The sequence below is a fragment of the Bombina bombina genome, chromosome 2 (assembly GCF_027579735.1).
Source record: "Bombina bombina isolate aBomBom1 chromosome 2, aBomBom1.pri, whole genome shotgun sequence".
NCBI classification, from domain to species: domain Eukaryota; kingdom Metazoa; phylum Chordata; class Amphibia; order Anura; family Bombinatoridae; genus Bombina; species Bombina bombina.
Genome location: NC_069500.1, coordinates 40,528,808 through 40,549,925, shown reverse-complemented (window position 1 = coordinate 40,549,925; position 21,118 = coordinate 40,528,808). Strand labels below are relative to the sequence as shown.

The following is a 21,118-nucleotide window of genomic DNA, read 5'->3' as shown; positions in this document are numbered from 1 at the left end:
GAGTCCTTGGGGGCAGAGATGATATGTCCACCAGGTCTGCTTACCAAGTCCTGCGTGGCCACGCAGGCGCTATCAAAATCACCGAAGCTCTCTCCTGTTTGATTCTGGCAATCAGACGTGGAAGGAGAGGGAAAGGTGGAAACACATAAAAACTAATACTTTATCACCTCTTTCACTTTACCCTTCCTGCTTAGAGACGGCAAAGAGAATGACTGGGGGTGGAGTTAAGGGGGGAGCTATATAGACAGCTCTGCTGTGGATGCTCTCTTTGCCACTTACTGTTAGGAAGGATAATATCCCACAAGTAAGGATGAAACTGTGGACTCGGTACATCTTGCAAAAGAAAAGGTATTTTCACAACACGAGTGAAATGTACATTTTGATGAATTAACCTTTTAAACGCCGTTATGCCGTTCTATTCCGTCATATTTATACTGGGCTTTAAAGCCGTTATGACGGAATAGAACGTCATAACAAACGGCTGTCCTGAAGCCTTCTGTGCTTCAAGGACTTGATCGCGGTCTGGAGGGAGTTCCTAGGGTTGTAGGGACGCCCCCCAGATGTGATCCAATAATTGAAATCTCGCGATCGTATGCACGATCGCGTAGTTTCAATTTGTCTACATCGGAACAGGTGTTCCGATGTAGACACTTTAACCCTGTCACGAAAGGGTTAAAGTGCCCCTGTTTTTAATTAGATTTTTACATTCACTTTAACCTATTGTATTCCAGACAGGGTTATAACATGCACGTGGCTATAAAATACTGGGACACTATGAACAAAGGATAAAACGGCAGGTTTATCAAGAATTGTTATTACAAGGTGTAACCAATGCTCACAATTCCTTCAATAAAGCAAATTGGAAAGACGTTTAAAATGGGATGTTTTCTATGAATTAGGAAAAAGAAAAGTTTGCAGGAAAAAAAAAAAAACAATTACTGAAAATGGAGGAGTTTGGCTAAGCCCCAGTAGTGCATTGCGGCTCTGCAGCTGGCTTTAACTTTGTGTTTAACCCCGTTTGCAGGAACTAAACATAATTATTATGCTGTAACATATTTTTGCACTTTTCAATTTCAACTTTGTATTTACTTTACATCTATTTAACATACGGACAGAGAGTCTAATCACAAAAAGCCGCCCACTTACATCACTATCACTGGTCTCAGGTATTTGGCCAAGCAGAGAATTGATCTCATGCAGAAAAGCATCAATACTTTTTCTCTTCTTCTCCTTCAGTTTTACTTCCAACAGCAGCTCTTCAATCTGGGAACAAAGCAACTCGCAAATAAATATATAAACGTAAATGGATTCTCACTAGGATTCTGTATAAAACGCACAGCTAACAAGGTATTCTATATACGGAGAGCAATGTCTATTACTCAGCACTCTAGCTGGTCTCTACAGTGTGTAACAGAGGACAATAAAGAAAGGACTGAATGCTTAGTCTAGTGTTTGTCAAACCAAGAGATGCAGCCCCCTCCCACAATTCTAAGAAAGCCTTAAAAGGGACATTAAACACTTTGAGATTGTAATATAAAATGATAAATCACACATTATATATATATATATATATACACACACACACATATATAAATAAATCTCTGCAATATACTTTCATTATTTATTTTGTCCCCCTCCATGCTGAAATTGTGAGCTTTTCAGTTCCTGTTAGAAATGAAAGTGCAGAACACTGTTATATTCCACTCAGCCATTGGCTGCACACTCTAGTGACCTATTTATAACTGTCCCATATTAGCCACAGAAGAGAAAGTAACCTAAGTTACATGGCAGCTCCCATTGTATTATAGATGCTTCAACTTTACACTTATTTTGTCAATATTTAAACAGCTAATGAAATAAAAAAAAATACATCTACATGTTATTCTCATACTAATATTTTCTTTGAATGCTTTATTCTTTCAAAACATTTATTTAGTGTATAATGTCCCTTTAAAAGGACAGCAATGAAAAGCTGCATATATGGAAAAAAACAATCCTGCATACACAGCATAAGAACTTTTTAAAAAACAAAACGTGTATGTATTTAGATTATAAACGATACCCTACACTGATCAAGCACTCATTGTGTAGCATGTTGCAGGGTTATTATGTCAGTCAACATGATGCACTAACAGCAGAAAACCGACACTTCAAATTACAGAAAATTTTAAAATATGAAAAATAAAATAAAGAATGAAAGAAGATTGTAATGCTGTTTTTTTTAATTTTGCATGTAATATAATTTTAATACCCGCAACAACAAAAACACAACATTGTATCTTATGAAGCACTTGGGTGCCTCACCTAAAAGTAACAACACCTGCATGTGCAGTAACAATACCTGCATGCGCAGTAGGTTGGTATGGAAGAGGTTTTCTGTCTCTTTCAGCCGGTTCAGCTCCTCATTGGTCGGTGGTTTGTACAGCTCAGACTTGCTCAGTTTTACAGGTTTTAGGATCTCAGTCTCCGGAGCCAGCTTTCCAGCAGATTTCTTTTCCTTTCTAGGAGCGGAAGAGTCATCCAGCTCTTCGAGGACTTCAAACACCTTGGCATCCTGATCCTGGCTGTGCTCCTGCAACCCAGAGATATTATACAATGTAAAATAGCTGTGATAATGCTCATCAGCACTGTAGGAAATATACCTACAGCCCTCAAAAAAAAAAGGGCTAAATAAAATAGCTGCTACAAAAATATAAATAAGGCATAACAATATCTCAGTACCTTTCTCTCACTTGTCTGTGGCCAAACAGGTATAGCATTGCATAATAAAAACATAAAGAGCAATATTCACACAGGCTTCTGCCCCAAAAACATGCAAACCTAATACATTTGAATGAGAGTGTGTATGTATGTATGTATATATATATATATATATATATATATATATATATATATATATATATATATATATATATATATATATATATATATATATATATATATATATATATATATATATATATACACACACACATACATACACACACACAGAGAAAGTCCAGCACTCACTTACAAGCTCTTAGCTAAGATTTAAAAGCTTCCTGTGAGTGCAGGTGAGCATCAGGGCTATGCATTTTGTAGGGTCATCGGATGTGTACCCGGTCCAGTTTGAAAGTGCAATCCATTTCCGTGTTTTGTATATGTCTAGGGAGATTACATAGGTCCTGTGCACCCTTGTGTGATTGAGAGCTTGCATTGTTTGGCTGTAAATAGGGACCCAGGAGGGAAGAGGCCTTGATGTGGTTCCAGGGCATGACCCTTTAAAGGGACACTGTACCCAAATTTTTTATTTTGTAATTCAGAAAGAGCATGCAATTTTAAGCAACTTTCTAATTTACTCCTATTATCAAATTTTCTTCGTTCTCTTGCTATCATTATTTGAAAAAGAAGGCATCTAAGCTTTTTTTTGGTTTCAGTACTCTGGACAGCACATTTTTATTGGTGGATGAATTTATCCACCAATCAGCAAGGACAACCCAGGTTGTTCAGCAAAAATGGGCCGGCATCTAAACTTACATTCTTGCATTTCAAATAAAGATACCAAGAGAATGAAGAAAATTTGATAATAGGAGTAAATTAGAAAGTTGCTTAAAATTTCTTGCTCAATCTGAATCACAAAAGAAAATTTTTGGGTACAGTGTCCCTTTAAGGCCAGATGCAGTAACCAACTCTCCCATTTTTGCTTTTAATCTTAGCTGTGTAATTGCAAGAGAGTGCCAGACTTTCTCTGTGTGTGTATATGTTTGTATTATTTATAGATCTGTATTACTCACACATTATAACACATTAAAAGATGGATTTGTACTTCACAGATGCAAGGCCCAGAAAGGATCCAGCTGCACCAAACTAAATTTTAGGTGGGGCAGTTGGTGGTTGTGGGGAGGAAGAGTGTGTTTTGAGGACTCCAGGGCCTAATTTTAAGTCGCAAATGGCTCCCTGGCACCTGGGTTTATCAAGCCCTGGACTAAAAGGAAAGGTAAAACTTAAAGGGACACTGAACCCAAATTGTTTCTTATATGATTCAGATAGAGCATGCAATTTTAAGCAACTTTCTAATTTACTCCTATTATCATTTTTTCTTCGTTCTCTTGCTATCTTTATTTGAAAAAGCAAAGGGAAAAAACGAAGTTCCAGTTTACTGCAATCACAGAAACAATGCAAAGCAGGTACGAACAGCACGTCTAAGCAAAGGAGCCAGCCAATTTTAGGTTCAGACGCTGGACAGCACTTGTTTATTGGTGGGTGAATTTATCCATCAGCAAGAACAACCCAGGTTGTTCACCAAAAATGGGCTGGCTTCTAAACTTACAGTCTTGCTTTTCAAATTAAGATACCAAGAGAATGAAGAAAATTTGATAATAGAAGTAAATTAGAAAGTTGCTTAAAATTTCTACTCTATCTGAATCACGAAAGTAAACATTCGGGTTCAGTGTCCCTTTAAGTACAGTAAACTCATCCTACAGAATGTATAGCCTGTAAGTCAGTGCAGTGGGAGAAGACTCCTGTTAGACACTATGGGCAAACAAGTACACTGATTAATGTCCCTTTAATGATGTTAAAGCCAAAGTAAAAAAAATCTATTCATCAGAAATTACTCATTGCATTACAAATGCAACCAAAATACGTTTTTTAAAAAGGGACATGATACCCCCAACAATTATTTCATGATCCAGATAGAGCATACATTTCTAATCAACTTTCCAATATACTTCTTTTATCAAATGTACTTTCTAATGGTGAGTTTTGTAAAAAAAAAAAAAAAAAAAAAAAAAAAAAAAAATGAATAATAATAAATAATTATATATAAATAATAATAATATAAATAATAATAATAATAATAGTCTTAAAAAAAAAGACACCCGAATGCAAAAACAAAATGCTCTTATGTATAAAACATATTTATTATTTAACCGTCGCTTGCATAAACCATAGGTTTCTCATCATTAAAGTGGGAGCTAGCTGAGCACATCTGGTGAGCCAATGACAAGAGGTATATGCGAGTAGCCACCAATTAACAGCTGCCTCCCAGTAGTGCATTTCTGCTATCAACAAAGCAAATTTGTTCATAGAAGTAAAAAGAAATGTCTCTTAAAATCACATGCTCTAACAATAAAAGTGTAATTTTGATTTTAAGCTCCATTTAACCATTTAAAAACGGGTTAAGCACCAAGGTAAAGCCAAGTACCAGGCATGCTTCTATTATGTTACCAAAAAGGAGAGAACCAGTGATTGGCGCATACTTACATATGCCAACCCGACTGTCTAACTGGTCATGTCTTTCTAAGGAGCGACAATAAATGAAGGTAAAAGTAAAAGGCCCAATGATCTAAAGGTGTCTGGGCTGGCGAGATTATGTAGGAATGCTCAGCAGTACGTCTATTTCCCTGGCAGAATGATCTAAAGGTGTCTGGGCTGGCGGAATTCTGTAGGAATGCTCAGCAGTACGTCTATTTCCCTGGCAGAATGATCTAAAGGTGTCTGAGCTGGCGAGATTATGTAGGAAAGCTCAGCAGTACTTGTATTTCCCTGGCAGAATGATCTAAAGGTGTCTGGGCTGGCGAGATTATGTAGGAATGCTCAGCAGTACTTGTATTTCCCTGGCAGAATGATCTAAAGGTGTCTGAGCTGGCGAGATTATGTAGGAAAGCTCAGCAGTACTTGTATTTCCCTGGCAGAATGATCTAAAGGTGTCTGGGCTGGCGAGATTATGTAGGAATGCTCAGCAGTACTTGTATTTCCCTGGCAGAATGATCTAAAGGTGTCTGAGCTGGCGAGATTATGTAGGAAAGCTCAGCAGTACTTGTATTTCCCTGGCAGAATGATCTAAAGGTGTCTGGGATGGTGAGATTATGTAGGAATGCTCAGCAGTACGTCTATTTCCCTGGCAGAATTGTCTAAAGGTGTCTGGGCTGGTGAGATTATGTAGGAATGCTCAGCAGTACGTCTATTTCCCTGGCAGAATGATCTAAAGGTGTCTGAGCTGGCGAGATTATGTAGGAATGCTCAGCAGTACGTCTATTTCCCTGGCAGAATTATCTAAAGGTGTCTGGGCTGGCGAGATTATGTAGGAATGCTCAGCAGTACTTTTATTTCCCTGGCAGAATGATCTAAAGGTGTCTGGGCTGGTGAGATTATGTAGGAATGCTCAGCAGTACTTGTATTTCCCTGGCAGAATGGTCTAAAGGTGTCTGGGCTGGCGAGATTATGTAGGAATGCTCAGCAGTACGTCTATTTCCCTGGCAGAATGATCTAAAGGTGTCTGGGCTGGCGGAATTCTGTAGGAATGCTCAGCAGTACGTCTATTTCCCTGGCAGAATGATCTAAAGGTGTCTGAGCTGGCGAGATTATGTAGGAATGCTCAGCAGTACTTGTATTTCCCTGGCAGAATGATCTAAAGGTGTCTGAGCTGGCGAGATTATGTAGGAAAGCTCAGCAGTACTTGTATTTCCCTGGCAGAATGATCTAAAGGTGTCTGGGATGGTGAGATTATGTAGGAATGCTCAGCAGTACTTGTATTTCCCTGGCAGAATGATCTAAAGGTGTCTGGGCTGGCGATATTATGTAGGAATGCTCAGCAGTACGTCTATTTCCCTGGCAGAATGATCTAAAGGTGTCTGAGCTGGCGAGATTATGTAGGAATGCTCAGCAGTACGTCTATTTCCCTGGCAGAATGATCTAAAGGTGTCTGGGCTGGCGAGATTATGTAGGAATGCTCAGCAGTACTTGTATTTCCCTGGCAGAATGATCTAAAGGTGTCTGGGCTGGCGATATTATGTAGGAATGCTCAGCAGTACGTCTATTTCCCTGGCAGAATGATCTAAAGGTGTCTGGGCTGGCGAGATTATGTAGGAATGCTCAGCAGTACTTGTATTTCCCTGGCAGAATGATCTAAAGGTGTCTGGGCTGGCGAGATTATGTAGGGAAGCTCAGCAGTACGTCTATTTCCCTGGCAGAATGATCTAAAGGTGTCTGGGCTGGTGAGATTATGTAGGAATGCTCAGCAGTACATCTATTTCCCTGGCAGAATGATCTAAAGGTGTCTGGGATGGAGAGATTATGTAGGAATGCTCAGCAGTACGTCTATTTCCCTGGCAGAATGATCTAAAGGTGTCTGGGATGGCGAGATTATGTAGGAATGCTCAGCAGTACGTCTATTTCCCTGGCAGAATGATCTAAAGGTGTCTGGGCTGGCGAGATTATGTAGGAATGCTCAGCAGTACGTCTATTTCCCTGGCAGAATGATCTAAAGGTGTCTGGGATGGCGAGATTATGTAGGAACGCTCAGCAGTACGTATATTTCCCTGGCAGAATGATCTAAAGCCTCTGGTCTTGCTAAGGGGCGTATTCTGCGTTGGGACGGAGATGCCTACATTACACAAGTGCGCAACGAATCGTAATTTAAAAATCATACAAAATGAATAGTTGAATTATTTACACAAACATATGCAGAAAAATTTTTTGTTAAATTGAAGGTCAATTTTGACGAATTAGTGCCCGGTTTTTAATAATCCTATTAAAAACAAGGGCACTTTAATTCATAAAAATTGACATTTCAAGAGTTTTCTTCAAAAACGTACCTTTTAATCCTGAGAACCGCTGCAGCTCTTCCTCCACCTGTCGCAAGTCCTCTTTGCGGGTCCAAAATGACGAATCCGGCTTCATCCAATCATGGTGTTCTCTCAGGCCATGATCCCCCGGGGGGGACGCTGTGATTACAGGAAGCCGGATTTGTCATTTCTGACGTAAGCAGAGGCTTCCGACAGACGGGGGAGTCGATGAAGCAGCTTTCAGGATTAAAAGGGAAGTTTTGAAATGACAATTTTGATTAATTAAAGTGCACTTGTTTTTAATAGGATTATTAACCCTTTAAGGACACAGCTTTCAGTTTGCTCAATTGTTTTATGATGTAAAAAATCCGTCATATGTCCTTAAGAGGTTAAATAACGGGCACTAATTCGTCAAAATTGACCTTCACTTTAAGGTGCATCAAAATTCGTAACAAAATTGTTCTAAGAACCGTATTTTATCAAAAACGTAAAATTTGTATTTAAATTACACAAGAAATCATATTAAATATGCAGAGCGTAAATCGTAATTTAAGTGCATTTGATGGGCAAAAAAACACATTAAAAAACTGTACTTATAAGTACAAAATACAAAACGTAATTGTTTTATCATAAAATGGGCTAACATGTGGGGAATTAAATGGTCTCTAAAATCACGGCTTAATTAGTGAAACATTTGCGCACTACATTTCTCACGGTTTTTTGTTGCAAACTAAAAGGTGGCGAGGTTAGGACAAGATATGCAAAATGCTTAATACCCCAAAAGAAAAACGCATGCATATGAAAATAGAGGCAATTGTAAGATGCTATATGCAGAAATAAGCACAATGTGATTTGTTTTCGATGCAGTAGTTTCCGTTTTCAGCCAGATCCATAACTTTCTATGAGACATCTCGCCGCTCACACAAACTGCCCCTTTTTAATATAATTACACAAGGGCAGTCGTGAGATTAACCCCATCTGATCTGACAAGGTTTAGATAATCTGGCCCAAAGTGAGAAAATACCATTTGGTAAACTGGTGCTTGGTTAGGCGTCTGAAAATCAGTGCAATGTGATTTAAAAATAAGCAAAACAATACTTTTTTTTTAAGCCATATAGGCTATATAAATGGATCATCTACAAAACATTTATGCAAAAAAAAAAATATACTGTGCATAATGTCCCTTTAATATTACAATGTGCTAACAGATTACAGCACGTTATTATAACTAGTTTACTCCTCTATGCCAGTGAGAGAAAAGGTAAGATACTAATAACATATACGAATCATTTGGAAGCAAGGATCAATATATTCCATATAAAAAGGGACATTCAAATCACAAAAAATAAAATCCTATAATCTATTACAGCATGTGGTTTGTGCATTACTGTCCCTTGCCAAATGTGTTTATCTCCCACAAATATATTAAAGTGAAGGTGCATTTTGACGAATTAGTGCCCGGTTTTTAATAATCCTATTAAAAACAAGGGCACTTTAATTCATCAGAATTTACATTTCACGGTTTTCTTCAAAAACTTACCTTTTAATCCTGACAGCCGCTCCAGCGATTCCCCCGGCCGTCGAAAGCCTCTGCAGGCGTCAGAAATTACGAACCAGGCTTCCTCCAATCAAAGCTTCCCCCCCCCAGGGGAATCTTGACCTGATGCAACGTTGTGATTGGAGGAAGCCGGATTCGTCATTTTGGACCCGCGAAGACGGCTTGCGACGGGCAGAGGAAGTGCTGTAGTGGCTGCTAGGATTAAAAGGTAAGTTTTTGAAGAAAACAGTGAAATGTCAATTTTGATAAATTAAAGTGCCCTTGTTTTTAATAGGTTTATTAAAAACCGGGCACTAATTCATCAAAATGGAACTTCACTTTAAGCACTTAGCTAAAGACAGGGTCAGGACATGAGACAAGATATAACAATTTGTGAGCGGACATATCATAGGGCAAAGTAAGGATCTATAAATTAAATCTTTCAACCAAAGGACAACCTGTATTGTCATAATAACCTCCCCCCCTTAAAGGGACTGTAAAGAACAAAATTAAAAACTTTTATGATTCAGATAGAACATGCCATTTTAAACAATTTTCCAATTTACTTTGATTATTTGATTTATTTAATTCTCTTAGTATCCTTTGTTAAAAAGTATACCTAGGTAGGCTCAAGAGTAGCAAAGCAAAACTGGGAGCTAGCTTCTGATTGGTGGCTGCACATATATGCCTCCTTTCATTGGCTCACCTGATGTATTCAACTAACTCCAAGTAGTGTATTGATGCTCCATCAACAAAGGATACCAAGAGAATGAAGCAAATTTGTTAACGGATGTGGAAACTGGATTAAAATTGTATGATTTCTCCGATTCATGAAAGAAAAAAAATTGGGTTTTATTGGCCCTTTAATGTGTATTAAGTCTGCTACATGAATTCACAGCAAGTTCTTAATTATTTATTACTACAAAGAAAAAGTCAAAGTTAACAGAAAAACAAATGTGCCTATGAAAACCAGAGATAAGAACACATTATACTGCTACTCTGCGACTAAAAGGCATAGTAAAGATGAAAAATCACTGCAATGTATTAAAATGATTGCAGTAAAATAATAAGGGTGCTTACCTTTACAGCTTGAAAAGCAATCCCTGCAGTACTCATATGAGCACCTCTGCTAGACCTGGTACTAATTATATACTGCATCACTATTATAAATATTATATACTGCATCACTATTATAAATATTATATACTGCATCATTTTTATATATATATTATATACTGCATCACTATTATATATATTATATACTGCATCACTATTATATATATTATATACTGCATCATTTTATATATATTATATACTGTATCACTATTATATATATATTATATACTGTATCACTATTATATATATATTATATACTGCATCACTATTATATATATATTATATACTGCATCACTATTATAAATATTATATACTGCATCATTTTTATATATATATTATATACTGCATCATTTTTATATATATATTATATACTGCATCACTATTATATATATATATATATATATATATATATATATATATATATATATATATATATATATATATATATATATATATTATATACTGCATCACTATTATATATATATATATATATATATATATTATATACTGCATCACTATTATATATATAAATATTATATACTGCATCACTATTATAAATATTATATACTGCATCATTTTATATATATATTATATACTGCATCACTATTATATATATATATATATATATATTATATACTGCATCACTATTATATATATATATATATATATATATATATATATATATATATATATATATATATATATATATATATATTATATACTGCATCACTATTATATATATATATATATTATATACTGCATCACTATTATAAATATTATATACTGCATCACTATTATAAATATTATATACTGCATCACTATTATAAATATTATATACTGCATCACTATTATAAATATTATATACTGCATCACTATTATATATATATATTATATACTGCATCACTATTATAAATATTATATACTGCATCACTATTATAAATATTATATACTGCATCACTATTAAAAATATTATATACTGCATCACTATTAAAAATATTATATACTGCATCACTATTATATATATATTATATACTGCATCACTATTATAAATATTATATACTGCATCACTATTATATATATATTATATACTGCATCACTATTATATATATATTATATACTGCATCACTATTATAAATATTATATACTGCATCACTATTATAAATATTATATACTGCATCACTATTATAAATATTATATACTGCATCACTATTATAAATATTATATACTGCATCACTATTATAAATATTATATACTGCATCACTATTATATATATATTATATACTGCATCACTATTATATATATATTATATACTGCATCACTATTATATATATATTATATACTGCATCACTATTATATATATATATTATATACTGCATCACTATTATATATATATTATATACTGCATCACTATTATATATATTATATACTGCATCACTATTATATATATTATATACTGCATCACTATTATATATATTATATACTGCATCACTATTATAAATATTATATACTGCATCACTATTATAAATATTATATACAGCATCACTATTATATATATATATTATATACTGCATCACTATTATATATATTATATACTGCATCACTATTATATATATTATATACTGCATCACTATTATATATATTATATACAGCATCACTATTCTATACTGCATCACTATTCTATACTGCATCACTATTATATATTAGGGTTGCACCGATACCGATACTAGTATCGGTACCGATACCAAGTATTTACATCAGTACTTGTACTCGTGCAAATGCACCGATACTTAAACCGATACCTCCACTTCCTACCCATATGCTATCTTGTGGTGTTTTTTCAAACTGCATGTTCCCATTTCATTTTAAACTGGAGTGGAGACTAAACTAAAAATTGTTTAGTACTGTTCTGCCAATACAAATTGCTGTTATTTGTATTATTGTAGGAGAGATCACTGTATCTCGTTCAGACAAACCCCTGAAGTACTGGGCAGTTAATAAACAGATTTCCTGCTCTGGCTAAAATGGCCCAAAAATATCTTTCTGCACCATGCAGTAGTGTGGAAGTGAAAGACTGTTCAACTTAGAGTCGTACCTCCATACAAATGTCAGATTGATGTTATATAACAGCCCTACAACCCACTTGCATCACCCCTTTAAATGTAATATTTTATTGTAATATTTTTTTATTTCTAAACATGTTCAGTGAACTTTGTGACAAATAAAACTTGTATTATTTCATAATGTCTTTTGAATTACAGCCCTTTATAATTATAAAGAAGGAATCTTAAATAATTAGTCTGTATTGTGCTTGGTAAACTGTCACATGACATTAAAAAAAAAATATATCGGTAATTGGTATCGGCGAGTATTTGAAAACAAGTATCGGTACTTGTACTCAGTCATAAAAAAATGGTATCGGTGCAACCCTATTATATATATTATATACTGCATCACTGTTATATACTGCATCACTATTATATATATATTATATACTGCATCACAATTATATATATTATATACTGCATCACTATTATATACTGCATCACTATTATATATATATATAAACACTAGAGTGCTGTGTCTGATCAGTGTACTGTGCACAACCACTGCAGGAGTAAAATGTAAGGCAAGTAGCATGTGTTTGCTTAGTAAGAGGCTATAAACACTAGAGTGCAGTGTCTGATCAGTTAACTGTGCACAACCACTGCAGGAGTAAAATGTAAGGCAAGTAGTATGTGTTTGCTTAGTGAGAGGCTATAAACACTAGAGTGCAGTGTCTGATCCTGTGCACAACCACTGCAGGAGTAAAATGTAAGGCAAGTAGCTTGTGTTTGCTTAGTAAGAGGCTATAAACACTAGTGTGCAGTGTCTGATCCTGTGCACAGCCACTGCAGGAGTAAAATGTAAGGCAAGTAGCTTGTGTTTGCTTAGTGAGAGGCTATAAACACTAGAGTGCAGTGTCTGATCCTGTGCACAACCACTGCAGGAGTAAACTGTAAGGCAAGTAGCTTGTGTTTACTTAGTGAGAGGCTATAAACACTAGAGTGCAGTGTCTGATCAGTGTATTGTGCACAACCACTGCAGGAGTAAAACGTAAGGCAAGTAGCTTGTGTTTACTTAGTGAGAGGCTATAAACACTAGAGTGCAGTGTCTGATCAGTGTATTGTGCACAACCACTGCAGGAGTAAAATGTAAGGCAAGTAGCATGTGTTTGCTTAGTGAGAGGCTATAAACACTAGAGTGCAGTGTCTGATCAGTTAACTGTGCACAACCACTGCAGGAGTAAAATGTAAGGCAAGTAGTATGTGTTTGCTTAGTGAGAGGCTATAAACACTAGAGTGCAGTGTCTGATCCTGTGCACAAGCACTGCAGGAGTAAAATGTAAGGCAAGTAGCATGTGTTTGCTTAGTGAGAGGCTATAAACACTAGAGTGCAGTGTCTGATCCTGTGCACAACCACTGCAGGAGTAAAATGTAAGGCAAGTAGCTTGTGTTTGCTTAGTGAGAGGCTATAAACACTAGAGTGCAGTGTCTGATCAGTGTACTGTTTACAACCACTGCAGGAGTAAACTAAGGCAAGTAGCATGTGTTTGCTTAGTGAGAGGCTATAAACACTAGAGTGCAGTGTCTGATCCTGTGCACAACCACTGCAGGAGTAAAATGTAAGGCAAGTAGCTTGTGTTTGCTTAGTAAGAGGCTATAAACACTAGAGTGCAGTGTCTGATCAGTGAACTGTACACAACCACTGCAGGAGTAAAATGTAAGGCAAGTAGCATGTGTTTACTTAGTGAGAGACTATAAACACTAGAGTGCAGTGTCTGATCCTGTGCACAACCACTGCAGGAGTAAAACGTAAGGCAAGTAGCTTGTGTTTGCTTAGTAAGAGACTATAAACACTAGAGTGCAGTGTCTGATCAGTGTACTGTGCACAACCACTGCAGGAGTAAAACGTAAGGCAAGTAGCTCGTGTTTGCTTAGTGAGAGGCTATAAACACTAGAGTGCAGTGTCTGATCAGTGTATTGTGCACAACCACTGCAGGAGTAAAATGTAAGGCAAGTAGCTTGTGTTTGCTTAGTGAGAGGCTATAAACACTAGAGTGCAGTGTCTGATCCTGTGCACAACCACTGCAGGAGTAAACTGTAAGGCAAGTAGCTTGTGTTTGCTTAGTGAGAGGCTATAAACACTAGAGTGCAGTGTCTGATCAGTGTACTGTTTACAACCACTGCAGGAGTAAACTAAGGCAAGTAGCATGTGTTTGCTTAGTGAGAGGCTATAAACACTAGAGTGCAGTGTCTGATCCTGTGCACAACCACTGCAGGAGTAAAATGTAAGGCAAGTAGCTTGTGTTTGCTTAGTAAGAGGCTATAAACACTAGAGTGCAGTGTCTGATCAGTGAACTGTACACAACCACTGCAGGAGTAAAATGTAAGGCAAGTAGCATGTGTTTACTTAGTGAGAGACTATAAACACTAGAGTGCAGTGTCTGATCCTGTGCACAACCACTGCAGGAGTAAAATGTAAGGCAAGTAGCTTGTGTTTGCTTAGTGAGAGGCTATAAACACTAGAGTGCAGTGTCTGATCAGTGAACTGTACACAACCACTGCAGGAGTAAAATGTAAGGCAAGTAGCATGTGTTTACTTAGTGAGAGACTATAAACACTAGAGTGCAGTGTCTGATCCTGTGCACAACCACTGCAGGAGTAAAACGTAAGGCAAGTAGCTTGTGTTTGCTTAGTAAGAGACTATAAACACTAGAGTGCAGTGTCTGATCAGTGTACTGTGCACAACCACTGCAGGAGTAAAACGTAAGGCAAGTAGCTCGTGTTTGCTTAGTGAGAGGCTATAAACACTAGAGTGCAGTGTCTGATCAGTGTATTGTGCACAACCACTGCAGGAGTAAAATGTAAGGCAAGTAGCTTGTGTTTGCTTAGTGAGAGGCTATAAACACTAGAGTGCAGTGTCTGATCCTGTGCACAACCACTGCAGGAGTAAACTGTAAGGCAAGTAGCTTGTGTTTACTTAGTGAGAGGCTATAAACACTAGAGTGCAGTGTCTGATCAGTGTATTGTGCACAACCACTGCAGGAGTAAAACGTAAGGCAAGTAGCTTGTGTTTACTTAGTGAGAGGCTATAAACACTTGAGTGCAGTGTCTGATCCTGTGCACAACCACTGCAGGAGTAAAATGTAAGGCAAGTAGCTTGTGTTTGCTTAGTAAGAGGCTATAAACACTAGAGTGCAGTGTCTGATCCTGTGCACAACCACTGCAGGAGTAAAATGTAAGGCAAGTAGCATGTGTTTACTTAGTGAGAGGCTATAAACACTAGAGTGCAGTGTCTGATCCTGTGCACAACCACTGCAGGAGTAAAATGTAAGGCAAGTAGCTTGTGTTTGCTTAGTAAGAGGCTATAAACACTAGAGTGCAGTGTCTGATCAGTGAACTGTACACAACCACTGCAGGAGTAAAATGTAAGGCAAGTAGCATGTGTTTACTTAGTGAGAGACTATAAACACTAGAGTGCAGTGTCTGATCCTGTGCACAACCACTGCAGGAGTAAAATGTAAGGCAAGTAGCTTGTGTTTGCTTAGTAAGAGGCTATAAACACTAGAGTGCAGTGTCTGATCAGTGAACTGTACACAACCACTGCAGGAGTAAAATGTAAGGCAAGTAGCATGTGTTTACTTAGTGAGAGACTATAAACACTAGAGTGCAGTGTCTGATCCTGTGCACAACCACTGCAGGAGTAAAACGTAAGGCAAGTAGCTTGTGTTTGCTTAGTAAGAGACTATAAACACTAGAGTGCAGTGTCTGATCAGTGTACTGTGCACAACCACTGCAGGAGTAAAACGTAAGGCAAGTAGCTCGTGTTTGCTTAGTGAGAGGCTATAAACACTAGAGTGCAGTGTCTGATCAGTGTATTGTGCACAACCACTGCAGGAGTAAAATGTAAGGCAAGTAGCTTGTGTTTTCTTAGTGAGAGGCTATAAACACTAGAGTGCAGTGTCTGATCCTGTGCACAACCACTGCAGGAGTAAACTGTAAGGCAAGTAGCTTGTGTTTACTTAGTGAGAGGCTATAAACACTAGAGTGCAGTGTCTGATCAGTGTACTGTTTACAACCACTGCAGGAGTAAACTAAGGCAAGTAGCATGTGTTTGCTTAGTGAGAGGCTATAAACACTAGAGTGCAGTGTCTGATCCTGTGCACAACCACTGCAGGAGTAAAATGTAAGGCAAGTAGCTTGTGTTTGCTTAGTAAGAGGCTATAAACACTAGAGTGCAGTGTCTGATCAGTGAACTGTACACAACCACTGCAGGAGTAAAATGTAAGGCAAGTAGCATGTGTTTACTTAGTGAGAGACTATAAACACTAGAGTGCAGTGTCTGATCCTGTGCACAACCACTGCAGGAGTAAAATGTAAGGCAAGTAGCTTGTGTTTGCTTAGTAAGAGGCTATAAACACTAGAGTGCAGTGTCTGATCAGTGTACTGTTCACAACCACTGCAGGAGTAAAATGTAAGGCAAGTAGCATGTGTTTACTTAGTGAGAGACTATAAACACTAGAGTGCAGTGTCTGATCCTGTGCACAACCACTGCAGGAGTAAAACGTAAGGCAAGTAGCTTGTGTTTGCTTAGTAAGAGACTATAAACACTAGAGTGCAGTGTCTGATCAGTGTACTGTGCACAACCACTGCAGGAGTAAAACGTAAGGCAAGTAGCTCGTGTTTGCTTAGTGAGAGGCTATAAACACTAGAGTGCAGTGTCTGATCAGTGTATTGTGCACAACCACTGCAGGAGTAAAATGTAAGGCAAGTAGCTTGTGTTTGCTTAGTGAGAGGCTATAAACACTAGAGTGCAGTGTCTGATCCTGTGCACAACCACTGCAGGAGTAAACTGTAAGGCAAGTAGCTTGTGTTTACTTAGTGAGAGGCTATAAACACTAGAGTGCAGTGTCTGATCAGTGTATTGTGCACAACCACTGCAGGAGTAAAACGTAAGGCAAGTAGCTTGTGTTTACTTAGTGAGAGGCTATAAACACTTGAGTGCAGTGTCTGATCCTGTGCACAACCACTGCAGGAGTAAAATGTAAGGCAAGTAGCTTGTGTTTGCTTAGTAAGAGGCTATAAACACTAGAGTGCAGTGTCTGATCCTGTGCACAACCACTGCAGGAGTAAAATGTAAGGCAAGTAGCATGTGTTTACTTAGTGAGAGGCTATAAACACTAGAGTGCAGTGTCTGATCCTGTGCACAACCACTGCAGGAGTAAAATGTAAGGCAAGTAGCTTGTGTTTACTTAGTAAGAGGCTATAAACACTAGTGTGCAGTGTCTGATCCTGTGCACAGCCACTGCAGGAGTAAAATGTAAGGCAAGTAGCATGTGTTTGCTTAGTGAGAGGCTATAAACACTAGAGTGCAGTGTCTGATCAGTGTATTGTGCACAACCACTGCAGGAGTAAAATGTAAGGCAAGTAGCTTGTGTTTGCTTAGTAAGAGGCTATAAACACTAGTGTGCAGTGTCTGATCCTGTGCACAGCCACTGCAGGAGTAAAATGTAAGGCAAGTAGCATGTGTTTGCTTAGTGAGAGGCTATAAACACTAGAGTGCTGTGTCTGATCCTGTGCACAGCCACTGCAGGAGTAAAATGTAAGGCAAGTAGCATGTGTTTGCTTAGTGAGAGGCTATAAACACTAGAGTGCAGTGTCTGATCAGTGTATTGTGCACAACCACTGCAGGAGTAAAATGTAAGGCAAGTAGCATGTGTTTGCTTAGTGAGAGGCTATAAACACTAGAGTGCAGTGCCTGATCCTGTGCACAACCACTGCAGGAGTAAAATGTAAGGCAAGTAGCATGTGTTTGCTTAGTGAGAGGCTATAAACACTAGAGTGCAGTGTCTGATCAGTGTATTGTGCACAACCACTGCAGGAGTAAAATGTAAGGCAAGTAGCTTGTGTTTGCTTAGTGAGAGGCTATAAACACTAGAGTGCAGTGCCTGATCCTGTGCACAACCACTGCAGGAGTAAAATGTAAGGCAAGTAGCATGTGTTTGCTTAGTGAGAGGCTATAAACACTAGAGTGCAGTGCCTGATCCTGTGCACAACCACTGCAGGAGTAAAATGTAAGGCAAGTAGCATGTGTTTGCTTAGTGAGAGGCTATAAACACTAGAGTGCAGTGTCTGATCAGTGTATTGTGCACAACCACTGCAGGAGTAAAATGTAAGGCAAGTAGCTTGTGTTTGCTTAGTGAGAGGCTATAAACACTAGAGTGCAGTGCCTGATCCTGTGCACAACCACTGCAGGAGTAAAACGTAAGGCAAGTAGCTTGTGTTTGCTTAGTGAGAGGCTATAAACACTAGAGTGCAGTGTCTGATCCTGTGCACAACCACTGCAGGAGTAAAATGTAAGGCAAGTAGCATGTGTTTGCTTAGTGAGAGGCTATAAACACTAGAGTGCAGTGTCTGATCCTGTGCACAACCACTGCAGGAGTAAAACGTAAGGCAAGTAGCTTGTGTTTACAGTTGTAACCATTCAGGTAAAATAAGCCATTTGGCTAACAGCAGCCCTAGATGGCCACACACGTATTGCTTAATGACAGACACCAACTTTTATTAACTTCCCAGTTAGGAAAAACTCTCACATAATGTTTACATTAGTCTAGTTATTAAAGTGACAACAAAACACTCCAAAAATGGCTGACCAGCCTCAAACGATAACAAATATATTAGTTATAGGAAGCAATAGAGAATTTAGGCCACTGCTTCATACGTGTCTAATTAACCCCTGGGCACCCAGATACTTTAATATTAAACAGCTGACATGACTCATTTTAAGACATTATTGATAGACAAATAGCTCTGACCGTCTCACCGGTAATCTCCCGGTCACTACCTGGCCCACAATCCGTTTTCTCTTCATTTCTAATTTCTCACAGCACACGTGTATTCCAAGGAGCCTGTCCGACTGTAGCCACGCCCACCCAGTGCTCTCTGAATGGGCAAAGCGCACGGCGCATAGGTGACGTTACATTTCCTTCTTGTAGGTTTTGGCGCCATCTTGCTTTTGGGCTAGAGTCTAGCAAGCAACGAGATAACCACGTTAGACAGGCTATTTAAGCAACACGTATAGCTGGTATATTTAGTATTTAAGTTTTGTTGCTGATATAAACTGATAATAATAACTTCCAATCATTTCCCAGAGGGGTCGTGCAATGTGGGTGGAGTCTCGTAAAACCGGTGTTGTATCAGAAATGGTGCCCCTGTAGAATTCCGGGTCCTCGGCTCTTCGGCAAGAATCGGAACTCCGCCCCTCACCTGGAATTCTACAGGGGCAACATTTCTGATACAACACCGGTGGGTCTCGTTGATCTGGAGGCGGGGATGGCTGTATGTAGGCGGGGCTACTAGTTCGTGGGCGTGGATTGTGTGTATAGGACATGATTAGGAGGTCCTTCCAAAAATGATATTGATAAAATGGGGGCAAGACAGAATTCCCAAACTTTGACCTGATTGGTAGATCAATGAATTTCTAGTAATCGCTGCCATAAATTCTGTTAGATGTGGAAAGTCGCTGAGCCAAAATTTCCAAGTTATGCTGATTGACTCCAGTTTTATGTTACAAATGTCTGGTTTAGCATTAATACAAGTAACTTTACTATGACATTTTTTAACCCTTTGAGTGCTAAGCACTTTCCCACCTGGGTGCTAAGGTGATATAAGTTTGTTTTGTTTTTTTTAGTTTTTTTTTTTAAAAATTTAACTTTTGTATTTTTTTTTTTCCAGATCCCCAACACTGTTGGAAAGGTTATGCGATTACCTTTCCAACGGTGGATCTTGGGGGTCTGTAGCTGATTAGATGCTTGAGATACAGACGTCTAAGCAGCATAACCCCTTTTCCCTATACTTTGTATTGTACATTTTTAATAAAGTGGCGCGGTGACGTCCAGGAATAGGCACAGACCAAGGCAATGGCGGACATTTTCCAAAGTACAGACCTAAGAGAAGGACACCAAAGTACATTTCAAATTAAAAACATCAAAAAACTCTACCGAGAGGGTAGTGGATGCATGGTGGAATAGCCATCCAGCAGAAGTGGTAGAGACAGTGAAGGAATTTAAAAATAAATGGGATAGGCATAAGGCTATGCTAGGTATAAGATAAGATCAAGAAAATAGAGAGACGCACTCACTGAGACAGAACAATAGCTAGAAAAACTTCTGTGCTTGTCCACAAGGCCAGTGCCACTCAGGGTGCAGTCTCTTTTTGCACACTATGCCTTTTCACAGAGAAAAAATATCCTGTAGCATATCAGTCTGATCCTGCCCAATGACAGTCCAGCACCGAAATACCAGGCAATTCTTCTATGAACAAGACAAACAACAAACCCCAGACGTACGTTTCGGCCTCTCTTGGGCCTCGTCAGTGAGGTGCAGTTGCATATCTCTAGGGCATGTGTGCAAGGAGTCCAACGTCTGGTTTCCCCCTTTTACTCTTAGGGAGACCCTACAGGATATTTTTTCTCTGTGAAGGGGCATAGTGTGCTAAAAGAGTATGCACCCTGAGTGGCACCCTAAAATGAACATGGCACGGAAGTTTTTCCAGCTTTTGTTCTGTCTCAGCTGAGTGCATCTCTCTCTCTTTTTATATTTATGCAAATTGCTCTTGGGTCTCCCTAAGAGTAAAAGGGGAAACCAGACGTGGACTCCTTGCACACATGCCCTTAGAGAGATGTGACTGCACCTCACTGACGAGGCCCACAGAAGGCCGAAACGATCGTCTGGGGTTGTTGTTTTTCTTGTTCAGAGAAGAATTGCCTGGTATTTCGGTGCTGGACTGTCATTGGGCAGGGTCAGACTGATATGCTACAGGATATTTTTTCTCTGTGAAGGGGCATAGTGTGCTAAAAGAGTATGCACCCTGAGTGGCAC

At 38.3% G+C, this 21,118-nt stretch overlaps 1 protein-coding gene across 4 annotated transcripts in view; it reads right to left on the bottom strand.

Moving 5' to 3' along the window:
* Window positions 1-21,118, bottom strand: part of NOL6 (nucleolar protein 6) — a 251,230-nt gene that overhangs the window by 171,353 nt on the left and 58,759 nt on the right. Inside the window, exons 1-3 of one of the 4 annotated variants that reach the window (XM_053701045.1) lie at window positions 19,063-19,546; window positions 2,342-2,572; window positions 1,147-1,263 (exon numbers count right to left, since the gene is read on the bottom strand). In XM_053701045.1, coding sequence (XP_053557020.1) covers window positions 1,147-1,263; window positions 2,342-2,572; window positions 19,063-19,110 — 396 coding nt within the window. In that variant the 5' untranslated portion in view covers window positions 19,111-19,546. Of the gene's footprint in view, window positions 1-1,146; window positions 1,264-2,341; window positions 2,573-19,062; window positions 19,547-21,118 lie in introns of those variants that run through there. The other 3 variants (XM_053701042.1, XM_053701044.1, XM_053701046.1) reach the window with 3 other exon arrangements.